The sequence below is a fragment of the Lasioglossum baleicum genome, chromosome 3, assembly GCF_051020765.1.
Source record: "Lasioglossum baleicum chromosome 3, iyLasBale1, whole genome shotgun sequence".
NCBI classification, from domain to species: domain Eukaryota; kingdom Metazoa; phylum Arthropoda; class Insecta; order Hymenoptera; family Halictidae; genus Lasioglossum; species Lasioglossum baleicum.
The window spans coordinates 8,381,862-8,398,885 of record NC_134931.1 but is presented as its reverse complement, the minus strand read 5'-3'; the positions used below and the strand labels follow the sequence as shown (position 1 = coordinate 8,398,885).

At 36.2% G+C, this 17,024-nt stretch overlaps 1 protein-coding gene across 2 annotated transcripts; it reads left to right on the top strand.

Moving 5' to 3' along the window:
* The first annotated feature begins 73 nt into the window (after nt 1-73).
* LOC143207199 (MAP kinase-activated protein kinase 2-like) lies at nt 74-17,023 on the top strand. 2 transcript variants are annotated; one of them, XM_076420382.1, is made up of 10 exons: nt 74-613; nt 1,160-1,417; nt 2,951-3,251; nt 11,793-11,932; nt 12,012-12,076; nt 12,152-12,259; nt 12,334-12,432; nt 13,303-13,378; nt 13,457-13,667; nt 14,773-17,023. In XM_076420382.1, exons 2-10 carry the CDS (start codon nt 1,383-1,385, stop codon nt 15,010-15,012), a joined length of 1,275 nt encoding a protein of 424 aa, XP_076276497.1. In that variant the 5' UTR covers nt 74-613; nt 1,160-1,382; the 3' UTR covers nt 15,013-17,023. The 2 variants fall into 2 exon arrangements, with proteins under 2 accessions (XP_076276497.1, XP_076276498.1); XM_076420383.1 differs by lacking the exons at nt 74-613; nt 1,160-1,417 and adding an exon at nt 1,451-2,841.
* The last annotated feature ends 1 nt before the right edge of the window (nt 17,024 follows it).

Genomic DNA, 17,024 nt, shown 5'->3' with positions numbered 1-17,024 from the left:
CCCTGTGCAGTGAGTCACATCCTAAGATTGCTTGTAGAGGCGCTTTGCCGCCATAGCCGTTTTGCCCACTAGTGTTTGTGAATTGGTTTTTCGTATGAAAGTCCAAGTCGATGAGTGGACTCGAGGTTCAGTTGTGGTCGGTCGAATGCACGGAAAGTATGGGCATGGGAAAGATCGAGACACGTTAAGTCACGCTAACGTTCTGCTCCTCTCGGCGAGAAAATCTATTTCTCCCGACACAGCGCCACCGAATATTTTAATACTTGTGTAAAACCGGCTGTTCCACGGACAGGTAGACAGGTATTCTTGTTCGGCCGTTTCCAAGTTGAGTGACACACCTCCCGGGAGCATTATCTACCTTTATTCTCTTCGGAGCAGCACAAACAAAAACCGAATTATCCGAGGAACGTCTCTTGAACATTCATTCTGACACCTTCGCATACACCTACACGTATTGTGAGCCAGTGTTACATCGTGATAGTCGTAGAAAAATAATTATTCAGTGTCCCGGTGATAGTGTAAAGCGTAATGTTGTAACAGTGGTGTTTACATAAAAATTATGCGTTATCATTTCGTGGCGGGAAATCGGTTTTGAAGAAGCGAACGTCACCAGGTATGTTGAACCACCACCGAAAACCACAGCTCACACTTGATCATGCTATATAGAAATTATTATTCCATGTTTCTCCCCTTTCTTGGGCAGTTTCAGTGTGCGTGCGTGCGTGTGTCTGCTGCACTATTTTATTTGCATAGGTATCATATGCAATCGCTATTTTTAATGAAATCATCGACTCGACGAGTGAAGTTGTTCAAATCACGTAAATACAATATAGATGGCGAATTTGGCGGTGTGTGCGAGTCTGTGCAAATTAGATCACCCGTCACGAATCCCTTTGTGTTTTGTTTTCTACATTTTTTTATTTATGTTGGCGACTGTAGCGTCTATGGCAGTGTACAAGCTTGCGTAACAAAAATGCGATTCATCTCATGGATGCGTTGGGAGATGTGTTCATACGTAAAACCCGCTTTACATTTTTATTCAAAGATTCGCTTTTTCGTTGCACGCTTCCTTTTTTTCGTCGAACACAAAAATCCATCCTTTCATTGCAAAAAAAAAAAACAAACGAATGAGTTACACTAGTTTGTGTTTTATCTTCAGTTTTCAGCTGGCCTTCCTCCGTGATTATCCCTCCGGATTTTCAGTTCTGATTAGGAAAAAAAATGTTTTCTTAATTTATTTGAGGACGCGGAGCTGGCTGTGTTCTCCCGCCTCCGAGAATTCTTTGGAGTCTCTCGGCATTTCCCGGAAGGCGATGCTTTTTCTCCTCCCGTCAACGGGATCCGATTAGAGATACTTTCGCAAACCTTAAAAAGCTACGCAAATGCCGAAATCGGCGCGCAAGTGGACATTCTGGAGGTCTCTGTCACATTTATTTTTATTTTTCTCGCATCCATCTCCCGCGGCATTGTTACGATAACGATAAAAAATAAAACACCGATAATTAAGGATTCGAGTTGTATTTCGAGCCCGCGCGTAACTATAAGCCCCCCTTCATTCGTGCACTTTTACTGATCATAATAGATGCACCTACTTCGATGTATCGAATACAATTCGCGTCAGAATGTTAACAATTAATTTGCCGCATTCTCTAATTTTTAAAAATTTTCCGATCGATCGTGTCTAACGCCTTTTCAAATCATTTATACACACCCACTGGCGAGCGCCGCGATTGGCAATTTCTATTGATTGACAATTTCAAAATGCGCCAATCGCGTGCGTTGAACTATGTTGCTACGGTTTTACTGCAATCGATTGCAAGTGGTTGTGTAACGTATGAGAACATGACCATGCATGTATGTACATACGATCACTACTTTATATTGTCAAACTGAAGCATTTTATAAATATGAAAAATTACAATCAGAATTTCCGATAAATTGACGGAACAGAAAAATGAAGTTTAGGGTCAGTAGTCAGCCTTTCTGAAAATAAATTGCTTAAGAATAAATATCTACTAACAAATTATTATACATTCGAATGAGCATAGCGGTCAGCCTATTCTTCACTTCTAATTTATGTACAGCTTTTTAAAAACATAGGAAATATTGTATTAATAATAACAACGCTTAACATTAGGTTTACGGGACCTGTCAGAATGGCGAATTGTGGCAATTACAACAAATTTATTTCTTCGGGTGTATATCATGAAAAAAAATGATAAAACATTTAGACAGACATACTTTTGTTATTTTTCTAAAGTAATGTAAAATAATCACTTTTAGGCGGCTGACTACCGAAACGGTTACCTTACAACGATGTTCAGATATAGTGTAGCGTTACACAATCGTTATCAGTTTTGTACATTTAGAGAATCGTGTACACAACAACAAGTTTACCTTCATTAGGCTTATTCATTGAATTTACAATGACGTCAGATTCGATTGGAAAGCAGACGGTCGTTTCGATAATAGCATCGATGACAAACCTTATTATTACACCGGAGAAAGATTACAAAAAAATGGACATTCGATGGTCGGTACAATGTTAAGAAAGGAGATTCGCGTAAACGCTGCGAGTAACGCGCGCGTTCCAGTAACTTGAAAGATAAAGTGAACGACGTTTTTCCCGTATACGAGCGATAATTTCGTTCGCCGTTGATTTCGTTTTTACCTGTATGTGTACCGTGTGTCACTTGTGTACCGTGTTCAGAACTGTCTACACGGTGTATACTATCGTTCTAAGGTTCTCCTTCTTATCTACCGACGCCAGTAAAGTCTCCGTCGTGTGTAACGTTTCGGATTTTCCATGAAGTGGCTCAGTTTGCTCGATATATTTCTGCTGTTCGTACCTACCACAAGAAAACAAAAATCCTCCGGGTGATCGACGAGAACGAAACGAGGGGGGGCCCGGGGTCGGCGAGGATGATTAACGGTGGAATTACCATTTTAGAAAGTGCAAGAGGTCGGCCGGCGAGGGGACCGAGGTGAACAAAAAGGGAAAGCGGAAACGGGCAGCGGAAACCGAGATCCAGCCTCCGGCGGCGAACAAACCAAAGGAGGCACCGGCACCGATCCTTGAGATTAAACGGAAAACCATGGAACACACGCTGACAAAATGCGACGCCAGGGTACCGAAAGTCACGCCGATCACCGACGACTACGAGATCAGCAATCACGTGCTCGGGCTTGGGATCAACGGGAAAGTCGTTCAATGTTATGACAAGAACACCAGGGAAAAGTATGCGCTCAAGGTGAGTATATAATCAACGGAATCCAAAAACCGCCTTTTGTTTCTGCGTCCCCGGTAATGAGTTTGCCAGTCCGCTGTCAATGCCAATAGTATCTTGAAAATGCGGAAAAGCTTATCGTACGCTTGTGTTTGTATTAGCTTGGTAATGAACAATGTAGTAGTCAGAAGAATAATAAGTGAGGTTGTAGGGGAATAGGGTGAGAGAAAGAGATAGGGAATTCACATGATAGTTTGATTCAGGTACATACTGTCGTGCGAATTTTTCAAAAATGCGGAACAGCTTATCGTCGCATGCACTTATGTTTGTACTGATTTACATAGTCTGGAAATACCTTAGAACAATGCTAAGGCCATAGTTCAGTCTAATTCTAAACAGCTTAGAGACAAGGAAACTTGTGAGCTAGCTCTATCTAATCTCCTCTAACTTTCTCCATTAAATTCACAACACAATCGTCAACGAGATTGTTTACAATAATATATTAATACAGTGCTGGATGGATATAATACATACAAGGTGCTGGCCCTACCTAACCTCCTTCGGGCAGCTTCATCTACTAGATCGTTTACAATAGTACAGTTTATGTTTATATCATTGTCTACGTCTACGATATTATCTATTAATACACGAATACAGTTTGTAGCTCGGTAACAGTTACTGTACGGTACCGAAGCGATGATGAATTTTAGCGGCTCTGCACTTGTTTTCAGCTGCAGGCGACTGTCAAAGTAGTCTGCAAACACTGACGTACTCCGTGCCCGTAAACGCTGGGATTACCATCTTGTTTTTTATCGTGTTGCAACCTCGTAAAGATTAATTAAAATTTTACGCACGATCGGTGAGGCAATGTTCGAACCGCACGGCTACAAATAGCCAAGCACGAAACGCGTGTTCCGGAAATCGTCGGACATTTCTGTGTTCGGAAGCGTATTTCTTGCCTCTGATAAACAGAACGGCGTAATTTTACGAGGGTTTTTTTTAAAAAGCTCTTATCGAGATACCGAAAACCCGAAAAGAAATGTATTTGTGTGTATTCTTTTGTGTAACATGACACGCTCGACCTTGGCTATTTTTGGGTACTCAAGGTAGTATGTACATATCATTGGGGTCCTCCTGATATCCGGCGTGCGAAGCTATGCATTTACGATTCACGTTTTCGGGGATCATTGATCCCTCATGGTGTGTGGATCGATAGCCGTTTAACGCGGCGAAGTACGATCATCGACTAACGATGTCCAAGCGAGACCAGACCGCGAGTCATCCTCTATTTATACTCGATGATTTCCCGTTCGACGATTCCGACCATGCGGTGTATCGGCTCAGCGAGCTCTCGCGCCTTTTTATTTTTACTGCATCTCCTTGAAAAAATTCGCGGAGCCCGTAGATCTGCGGCTTCTCTCACGAGTGATCTGTTGTTCTTGGCTTCGGTAAGTTCGCGCGCAAAATTTCAAACTAGACGGAAGTGCTGTCAATGCTGACCATCCACTCCGGGGTCAATATTAGTCCATTATACCACTCGAAGTAGCGAAAGTATCTGCTGGACATTGTTTACGCTTTGAATGCCAGCCCGGCAACCTTAAAAATTACGTAAAATCAAAATAATTAACACTTTATCTACCGGAAGCCTATTAATAGGATTTTCAATAATTGTGCTGTACCAAAAGAAAGCATAGAAATTTTCTTTTACATTGCAATCTTAGATGAAACTATTAGATGACGTTATTGAGAGTGACTTGTTAGGTCACAATGAAAATTACTGTTGCTATTGAAGGTTCCATTAAAAAGTGTTTAGCCATGTAAATACCATAGATTTTTCAAAATTATGCAATAATCACCGGTCGGTGATGTGTTAAGAAATAAATATGGCAAAGTCAACGCTCTTCCTACCGGGAGCGTAATAGGATTTTAATGATTGCGGACTTTATCCATTAGTGGGAGGATTAAATGAATTGAAGAAAGAAATTTTAAATTTTATCGCTTTGCTTAACGCACCCGTGTGTTCTTCAAATTAGGCGAATTATAAACACACGCGCACACACACGGTTCGCGATTTTTATACTGGCGACAGGTACAAGGCGATTGCTATAGTCAGTCGTTTACCCCACTCTAATCGCCTTAGGTTCGCAGCATTTGGTCGATGACTGATTACCGAATCGTCCAGCAAACACTGTGCTTGCCAAGAAAATATTTACAAATCATTTTCCACTTGAACAAAACAGATTCGCCTGTGTCTTTGTTGCCAGCAAAACATAGGGTAAATCTACGTAGATATTTTGCTGCGGTATTTTTTCCTAATGAGATTAAAATACGTAAAAATAACTATTTTACTGCCTGAATAAATTTGTACAATTTAGTGAGAATGTATTCTCATTGGCAAGGCAAACAAAATTGTCAATCATTCTCATATTTTTATAATCTCAGGATTTGAAAAAACATTCTTCATAAAAGGTAAAAATAAGATCATTTTCTTCTATCTCGATCACCAAAGGACTGTTGTTTACATGATTGTAAATTGATGATTTACATGATTATTATTTAGATACCTACTTCGATATAGTAAAGATATAAAAAGAAACTTTTCTTGCCCTTTTAACAAAAAAAATTAAGCCCTCAGCATTACGTATAAGTATTAAAGTGAAGGAGGAGCTTCGACGAGAAACGAGGTTCTCTTCAGCCTAACGTTTTAGGTTAGGTATCTATTCGATACACGTAAAAGTAGGCAGGATACGATTCTAGATAAAGAGTATTATACGTAGACAAAATAAGAAGAAATTAAATGAAGAGATCTACTTATGGAACTGAAAGCTTAAGGAACAATGAAAGAATGGAAATTTTAAGAATTGAGAAGGTCAACGGAATTGTGAACTTCACAATGTTCTTAACTTAAAAGAGCTTCAAACTAAAGATAAATATTTAATAATAAAGCAGTATGTAATTAGTACAAAATGTTATCGATTTAAATTTTTAATATTTTCTTATGTTGTATTAGGTTTTGGTGGCGCTATCAACTTTCTTTTTTATTCAGAACACATCGTTCTTCCACAAAATGCTTACATCTTACTATCATGAAAAATTAGGAATAATATTAAAATAAAGTACGATCGAGGTTGACCGGAAATTTCGCTTGTTTAGGTACATAACATCCGAAAGCACAACGATGCAAATAAAATATAACCGTTCATGACACGCACGAACTAAAAGATACACGGTTGTGTAACTTTGTATATGCAGTTGCGTGGACAATATTTTGCGACGTGTCACGGAATGCTTGGTTGAATTTCGTCAATGTAACATTCTGGACTGGCATGATCGATCGGCTCGGTGCATAATCTGCGAAGCTCGTGCAACTTGTCAATCCAATAACGTTTTATGTCTCTCTCATGCTCGGAGACGTAAATTAAATACATACACACGTGGTCCGGAGTGGTGACGCGCGCGGGTGTATCTGACTAAATGGACGAGAATAACTGATAAACTTCAACGAAAATATGTCGTTATTTATATAGAAATGATGATCTCATGTTTGCCGATGTTGACACCGTTGATACATTCGACGGTATTGATTTATTCCACAACGAATAGGACTATCGTCCTAATTGGGACTACAGTCAGCTGTCGTAGCAATTAATATTCGAACTATCGCGAACTTTATCACAATTTTTTTCACGCAATGCTAACATATCGTTCAAGTACGGCCACGAAGGTACAGATTACTCAGGTAGCATTATATCAGCTCTAGATATCGTAAAACAAACGATTCAATCGCACAAAGTTAACACCAACCGGTTTCACATTTTTTTTTTTAATTGTGTAATCATTGAAATTCCAGTGTTGCTTCTATTAGAAATGATTCAATCAATTTCTTCGTTCAAGCACGTATTACTACAAACATCTGAATAAATTCAATCTTATGATTTTGATGAAACAACGTATATCAGCCGCACGTGCTCGGTACAGTTAACGTTAAGTCCCCAGCGATTTGATACTTCGCCATCGTTTATTGCTTCCAAGTGAATTGTACTTGTGTGTGAAATACTCATTGCGTGACGTCATAATTAATCACTAGAGTCTCTTATCTAGGTTAGATAACGAGCGAAATAAGGTTACGTAATAAAATCTCGTACGAGAAATAAAAAAGTTAACAGGTTGAGCAGGCCAGCCTGTGTTACACAGGGGTTCGCGTATACGTAACAACGAAAGCGGGAGCATTATGGGATATACGCGCTTGTTTTAGACAAACGTGGGATTGTTAGACGATAGTACCAGGGTTACGTGAATTTAACTTTAAGGGTAATCCGCTCAACCAAACGGATCGAATTATTGGATTCAAGCCCACGTCGGTTTACGAAACGATTTCAATTCTCTCGCTCGACCGTGAAGAGATCCGACAGCAAGGACAATAAATCTGTTGTATGGACGAGATAATTGGAAACTTTTCGCTCCGACCTTGCCAGGCTACATAGCAGCGATTCGCTGCCATTTTAATACGATTTATCCCCTTTTATAATCAGTTTTTGTTCAATACTCGTCATAGAGACGAAAAACATTCGCTCATGACTCAAGAAACGTATTCGTAATTGTAACACATTTTAGAATAATAACGACGTAAACAACAGTCAACATGTCGCAAGAAATAAAGTATATCATTCTGTTCTTGAAAAGCAAATTTACTTTTTAATCATTCATTACCAAAAAACCTGATTATTCTTGTTTATAAACTAATCAAACTTTAAATACTGTGAATAATATTAATGAATCTTTAAACAATAATAATATAAATTTAAAAAAGTTGCATTTTACAACTTTTTTTATGTGGGCCTATATTGAAAATTTCAAAAAATACGTTTTGTAGATCTGTGTGGATTAAACATATTCTGAAAATTTCGTATGTTTTATACACTTCCGATCAATAACTATTTTTGAAAAAAAAATTTTCACATCCTGTAGTAAACTAATGGCTCTAGCTTCCCAAAAATGTTTAAATCGTATAGTACAATATTAAAAAAGTTGTCGTCTTTTTTAGAGCGTCCGAATATTAATTCGAGTAACTGTATAAACATTCTTCGCTACGAATAATAACAATGACGAAAATCGAGGTGGTAATATCTGGTGAACCACCCTGTATATGGTCTAACTAACAATAAGTCTAAGTCTAAAGGGGCAGACGCTGAACAGTTCTGCGCGAGACAAATAGTACAGCGGCCTCGCTGATTCAAGCGGAATGGCCCCAGGCATAGTCCAAGAGAAAGTTATCGAATCATATTTCCGTGCACCTAACATAGTCAGAAAAAAAATCAATATCTGCAGACGTCACGGTACACCTATGCAGCCTGGTTTCACTATTATGAATTCATGATTGATTACTAACAGTTTGCCAGATGAACCGGTGTGTCACTTTACCTTGTTTTATAGTGCTCCGTTTCTCGTGGCAGTTACGTTCTCAGAATTGCTTCAATTTTTTACTCTGGCTTCTTTTTAGAAGCAATCCTCGCGGTTGCAACAGAAGATGAGAGATTAGATATTTGCAATATTTTTAGTCCTTGTATAAACAAATAAAAATCAAATGTTAGCAAGAGAGGTATCGGAAAAGTGAAAGTTTACCATTCGCTAAAATCCAGAAAATGTCAACTGTCCAAAAAAATCCAAATTGTAAAAATTAGTAAAAGATGATAGATTACAGTATATACAATATTTCCACATATTTCCAAGAATTTGTATTCACTTCTAAACGAAGGAGAACTGAAAAGGTGCAAATGTACCATTCGCCATAATTCCTAAACTGACGAGTTTTCAAAGAATGCAACAGAGCTCCTGGAAATAGGAAATTGACACTGGAATATTCCACTTAAAACGAGCAGAGCAGCAAATATATTCACGGCAGCGACGAGGAAAGGAAATACTAAATAATGTAATATGCATTTTCGCATGCATTTACGTCATATTCGGATCATACATGACGCGCGCATACGATTTTCCCTATAAATTTCACAGCGTCAAACGACAAAGCTAACAATTTGATCGCCGATCCTATCAACCGTAATTCCACGCGCACATTTGTCTGGTTGTTCTAGTAGCGCGTATATGTCAATCGGCGAAACGCTAATCTCATTATCACGGAATAATACGAGACGAGTGCTCACAGCGCGTGACTAATGTATTTTCATTTGAGAGCGTAGGCAGCAGACCATCGTTGGAAATTACGCGGATTCGAGATCATTAACGATTAGGGAATATTGAGAACTATTAAGAGATATTGGATTTCTAAAAAAACAGTCTATCAAGCGATTTCCCCGCGCCTTGTATTTGAAACGCACTTGATAATTACGTAGAAATTAAAATTTTCAGTTCAGGTATTCCGTGTGAAACGAATTTGAAGCAGAACTGGTTTCTACTTTCTTTTCCGTCGGTTCCCGAGGCTTTAATTGTATTTGAATATTTTTAGAAGGCGTATATACCCGGTGCTCCAAAAATATAAACTGCGGAGCACATTTTTCTTTTCTCTTCGGCAGTACCGTATTATCGTAAGTAGACTGCGGATCTTTATGTATTTATGAAGGAATTGATTGGGTGAAATATGAAACAGTAAAAGATTTTAAAAATTCAATAATGTTGTAATGTTGCTTTTAACGTAACAAAGTCGTTAAGCAGTGAAATCAGTTTTTATGTTATTTCTGTTTCCCACAATCAATGCAAAACATTTTTAATCTGCATAAAGATCCGCAGTCTAGTCGTAAGAATTTCTTATTTTACAAACGCGCAATAAGAATGCAACTATTTTCACAATATGAGAACTTGAAAAGATTTATTGCGTGGCAATAGTAGTTTCGGAGTGTTAGATAATGTCTGCACGCTTTGCCAATTCCTTAAGCTCAATGTAATACATAGAAAATATATACTTATAAATTTATTCTATATATCATTGTAATATATACCACAAATAGAGAGAAGAATATCTTTTGTTGTTAGACATAATTTTGGCTAGCCACACTATCACTTAGCCAAGTTCAACATTAATTCAATTTAATATGAAATCATACTTTAAAATAACAAAAGTATAATATATTTGAATTCTGTCCGAGTCTAGTAAATTGCATCTATAATTCTAAATGTTCATACAGTGAGTGTAAGAAGTGTTCGTACGCCCTTTAAAATAGAATAACTTTTTTATAATTGTACTAAACGACCTGATTTTTTATAATCAATTAGAAGCATTGGTTTACGAAATGATATGCAAAAAAGATTTTCCAAATTATTATAATTTACAAGGTTACGTGGAAGAATAAAAAAGGCATTTTTTAAAACTTTTTTATTTGGGCCCTTAATGAAAATATAAAATATATGTTTTGTAGATCTATGTTAGTTATACACATACTGAAAATTTCATTAAATCTGTTGGCGCAGGAAAAAACGACTCGTATCGAAAGATGTATGATTCTGTGGATTTTAAGTAGAAACTGATGAAAAGTCGTGTAAAACTACGATTTTCACCATTTTTAACCGGTTGTAGCTCGTGTGTATGGTAATCGATTCCAATGAAATTTTCAGCATGTGTATAACTAACATAGATCTACAAAACATATATTTTAAATTTTCTTTAAGGGCCCAAATAAAAAAGGTTTAAAAAATGTAACCTTCTAAATTGTAATTATTTGGAAAGTTCTTTTTGCATATAATTTCCTAAACCAATGCTTCTAATTGATTATAAAGACCAGGTCGTTTGGTACAATTATAAAAAAGTTATTCTATTTTAAAGGGCGTACGAATACTTTTTACACTCACTGTATGTTGATGCCTTTGTTTAATTTTCCGACGACGGTGCCCGAGTCTATTTTAACCCAGAGTATCAGAATCGTTATTTAAGAACTCGATTCCCAATTATTAAATTCAATGAATAGTTGAGTTACATTAAACACAACAGAAGGATTAATGTGTCTACAAGATATACCTTCAACCAAATGTTTAAAAAATTTGAGAAATAAAGTTGTGGATGGTCTTAATGGTCAATTGTATGTTTGTAAAATAGGTCCCCCATCGAAGGGTTAATCTTAATCAGATCAGTATTACTGTCTACGATTCAGTATCGTGAACAGGTCGAATATATCGATCGTATATCCTATTACCTTCACCGGAGAATATCAAGTAGCGAGGCAATATAATGCAATAAGCTCCATCGATTTGATGGCATCGATACGTCAGCTGTTTTTTGTGTGATTCACCAGCAATTTTACAAGCGATGTAGAAATTCACTTGCACCGCTCGAGCAATTTTCTTTAATAATAGATACAGAATATTCTTTTTTTACACTGGATCTACAAATTATGCAATGCCGTGACATTTGCAAGTCATAGAATCATCGCCGCTCATGTTTATTCTACATAACTTCGTTTGTTCAAGGATCGACATTCCGTAAAAATCGTTGTATAAATGATAGCGCTAATGTATGACGCGGCAAATCTGCAGTGGGAATATTTGCACGAGTTTAAAACATGTATTCTATTATGTTTCGCGCTGTATTTATTTCACTAATGAAATTTTTGTTTGCAGGTGTTGTACGATTGTGTAAAAGCAAGGAGAGAAGTTGAACTGCATTGGAGAGCATCGAATTGCAGACACATAGTCCAAGTGAAAGATGTATATGAGAACACGTACAGTGGAAATAAATGTTTATTAGTTGTTATGGAATGGTAAGTTTCTAGTTACGTAAACATGTCTTAAAATTTCACCATGATATCAATACAGACTAATGTTAAATAAATTCATCAGCATGGAAGGAGGAGAGTTGTTTGAGAGGATACAAGACAGGCAAGATGGCGCTTTCACGGAAAGAGGTAAGAAAAATAATTGTCGTACAGTATTTGAATATTTATACACCTTTCCAATTATTTGGTGTAATTGGTTCACAGAAGCTGCACAAATAATGTATGAAATTTGTGTTGCTGTGAAGCACCTGCACGACATGAACATTGCGCATAGGGATCTTAAACCAGAAAATCTTCTGTATTCCAGGCCAGGTATGTTGCTAGTGCAAAAATCTTTCTCCATATTCTCATCAATTTATTTACACAAAATGTACTTTATTTCTCAGATATTACCGGGACGTTGAAACTCACAGACTTTGGGTTTGCAAAGGAAACACATTCGAAAGATACCTTGCAAACTCCGTGTTATACGCCATATTATGTAGGTAAGTAACATTAAAAGTTCCATATTTGTTATTAGACAGCGGATTTTATGCATATACATATACCAAAAATGAGTAGGTGTAATTTAAAACAATACAAACATTAGAAGAATTTAAAAATACTGTTATATTAGTTTTAACCCATTAACCATATTAATACTAGGTTTACGGGACCCATCAAAATAATGGGTTCTAATATTCTTAACCCTTTGCGGTCCGCGCGGCATTCGCAATTTCGTACCAGCCGGTCCGCACAGATTTCGCCCCAGTCGCTTATTCGCTTGGTACCGTTTACTTTGAAAATCATTTATAATTATAATATAAGACGAAAATGAAGAATAAAAAAAAAAAAATTTTGCCGTGTCGAGTGACACTCGACATAGGACGCGCCAGAACGAAAACCGGTGTCGAGTCACACTCGACATAGGACGTGCTAGAACGAAATGCGATGTCGAGTCACACTCGACATAGGACCGCAAAGGGTTAATTTGCGATTATTAAGATTGTAAAGATGCTTCCCTGAAGAATTATTTACCAAATTTATTTCTTTGAGTATATGTTATTGGAAAAATGGCCAAAAATTTGGATAGACACATGCTTGTTACATTTATAAAATAATGTGAAATAGTTATTTCTAAAGCTCTGTAAACCTAGTGTTAAGACAGAAAATAAATTTCTATTTCACTCCAGTTTGTTGTAATTCAAGTAGAAAATTATTATTCTGCATAAAGATCCGCTACCTATTTATTATCCTAAAGCATACTTATCAGTAGACTGCGATTCTTTATGCAAAAGAAACGTTCTTACCTGAATTGCAGCAAACTGGATTGTAATGAGAAGTTAGTTTCTTCTTTATCGTGTTTATTTTTTAAGCTCCTGAGGTTCTGGGACCAGAAAAATATGATAAAAGCTGTGATATTTGGTCACTTGGTGTTATTATGTATATATTGTAAGTAACTATATCACTAAACAGACACAAGCCTACAGAAAATAATTCTCAACAAATCATTATTGTTTCATTTTCCAGATTGTGTGGGTTCCCACCTTTTTATAGTAATCACGGTTTAGCAATTTCGCCAGGAATGAAAAAGAGAATTCGATTAGGTCAATACGACTTCCCATCTCCTGAATGGTCTCACGTGAGCACGGAGGCACAGGACCTCATTAAGGGAATGTTGTGCACGGATCCTGCAAGAAGACTGCAGATCGATGACGTAATGCGAAACAAATGGATCTCTGTAAGAATTTTATCCTACTTATACAGGACATTCTATGTTGCACCATGAAACTTTTCTTTGCACGATAGTGACGGTCTCGCTTAGTTTGCGAGATATTCGCGAAAAACTATCGGCATTACTACAACGAATTCTGTCCCAGAGTTGTGTTGAATTACAATCGAATTACTTCACGAATTATAATTACAAAGTAATCCAATTACATCGTATTCAATTATGTCGTAATTTGAAATTCACAGTCGCTTCATTCAATTAAATTACAATGTAATTGGTAATTTTGGTCTCTTATCCAATTAAATTACAATGTAATTCGATTTTACAATTGAAACACTATTACAAAGTACAGTGTAATTATGAATTATATATAAGAAGAATAAGAGACGGGAAAAGAAAAAGATTAGTAGCAATGATGAACATGGTATTATTCATGGCATTACACACGGTATTATTACGTTCGTTTCAGAAAAGAAACTTTACTACACAAAAAAGTAACACTATTTAATAGGATAGACCTGAAACAAGAACATTCTTCGTATGGCACAAATCACTTGTGCGGTCATATTCACTGATGGCAATTGTCAGCAAGTTTTAAATTGATTTTAATGAACACTCATTGTTCAAACATCTAGATAAGAATAAGAAAACATTCTCATGAACATAAATATAAAATTGAGTTGTCTGTGAATGCGAAACGGAAGAAACACGGATAAAAATGAAAGATATTTTTCACATTAAGCGAGTAATGTACACATTGAGTAATTTGCATTATATTGTATTTCAATCACATTGTATTTCGATTACACCCATGATTCGCGTAATTAGCAATTAAATGAAGTGAAAGGTTCGAATTATGTAATGCAATTACAATGTAATACAAATACTGTGTATATAAAATACAATGTAATTCAATTACTACAACGTATTTAAATTAGCACAACTCTGCTCTGTCCATACTTCCGCAAATATCTCGGAAACTAAACGAGACCGTTCAAAATATCGATTTCTACAACGTATCCAAAAATCATTGAAATCGAAGGGCGGATAGCTGTTCTTCGTGTTTCACCGGTCTAATTGTAAGTAGCGTTAATACAATGCATTTCATTTGCAGAAACACACAGAGGTGCCAGCCACTCCTCTGCACACTGGCAGGGTGCTCAGAGAAGGTGAAGAACTCTGGCCAGAAGTTCAAGAGGAGATGACACGGTCCTTAGCGACGATGCGCGTGGACTACGACACAGCTAATTTAAAACAATTGGACCATACAAACAATGCGTTATTGAATAAACGCAGGAGAGCAAAGCAGTCGAACGCCGTACCACCGACTGCCAATCCCACGCCTGCTTCCTAGGGGGACGCCGCGAGAGCTAGACGACACTGGCGTATTTTTTTACGTAGATGTTTAAGATATAGTCTAATTACAGTGAGAATTGTTTTTTGACAATTATGTTGCACGAAAGACGAGAGACTACGGAACCGGACTCTATTCAAAGAACAGATATACGCGTACCGAAGCCCGCACAGGTAAAAACTGCATTCGAACTTGAACTCCTAGCAAAAAAGAGCCTCGAAGACGGTGATGAACTATGAGTCATTCATTTTGAATTTTAATTGCGCTGGTTATTGGGTCAATTCGCAGATGACTTAATCGAACGATGATATAGAACAACGGAGCAGATATGAGATTAATAGTAATTTTATATTTGTAGGACAAAAATTGTTTGAACATTGACTCAATAAATTTGAATTCTGAAGTCACTATCTATCATGATGTACGCATGTAAAAAATAGTGGTGGGTTCATAGATGTAAAGAGTACTTCACAACGTTTTAGTTATGGTGCATTTTTTACGTTTTCAGTAAAAATATTACATTAATGAAATGGAGCTAATAACAAGTTAATCGATATAACGTGATCATGAAAAATGTTTGATAAAATTCATGCCTACTAGAAATATACCGACAATAAAAGATATTGTCCGACATACGTGAGATATATTGCTGTACGAAATAAAATGCAAAAGGTTACAGTTCTATGGCCTATACAAGTTAGACTTCGTGATGAGAGTCTATTACCTGAAACGAATGAACACCTAATTTAGCAGCTATAATAAATTCATTACTACGTGTTTACGTAAAACGTTTTCTAACAATATATGTCTGTTTAGTATTTTTTAATTATTCTAACGATTTTATTTATCGTAATTATATATCGTAATCAAATCACAGAAGTGCAGTTTAATTGCAAAATAATACGGATGTCGTTGTAAAGGATGTTTTGACTGAGGCTGACTGTTCAATTTAAGTATCCTTAAAATTATGAAGTCATTCTGCTTACGGATATCCATTGCTCTAGTTAATTTCGGAACATTAAAAAAATATAAAAAAGCGATAAGCAACTTTTTAGAATAAAAGAGTAACTTATAATTAAATTGAAACATAGGGATGTAAAGTTTATTAAATGAATGTATCTATTATATTTTTTTAGAATAGAGATGAAATTATTTTACGTCGGTAAAATTAATACGAGGCCTTAATAAGTCTGAGGTCAATTTTTAGATTAGCCTAATTTGAACTACAATAATTAAGGTATTTTTAATATACGTATGCAAATTTTAGATCAGTCACGGGTTGATCAAATCTCATGGACGTGTTAGTGTTCGTTTTTTTTTATCCGACTGATGCTTTGAAAATTGTAAATATTATACGATTTAATAATTTTTAATAGGCCTATCTGTATCTGTACGGATTCGTAATGATTTATAACATTACTAGCAGTCCTATAAATTTGATGAGTATTCATTGAAATGTTTCATGGTTGAAAATGGATTTGGTGACTGACAAACGGCAAGAGAATAAACACGACTGATTCTTGAATTGTTTCCATAGTCTTATGTTAATTAATTAAGGTCTCTTTGCAGCTACGGATTTCTGTAATAGTTTAAGTTTACTAATAATATGATTCTCGCGAATTTAATAGAATAACATACAAGTGTGGAAACAATTTTTCCCAAGCAAGGTGTCATGCGATGATTGTTCAGCTCTCATACTTTACTAAAATCAAAACAACTATTAACTATTGAATATATATGAAATATTATAGCAAATGAAAACAACCATGAAGCACATTTTCGCATCGAAATAACATATATATATGCAGTTTTCTCGTATAGTATAAAAGATCGTTACATAGATAGTACAATTTTCATAGATTGTATATTAGATGAAAAAGTATAGTTAACTTCCATTCGAGCTGAACTAGAGTGCTAAAATATTTTTGTAATGAATTTAAGTCTGTTAGTCTGCATTGCATTTATGGAACTTGACAATAAATATACAAGGTGACGTTAATTAACAAAAACAT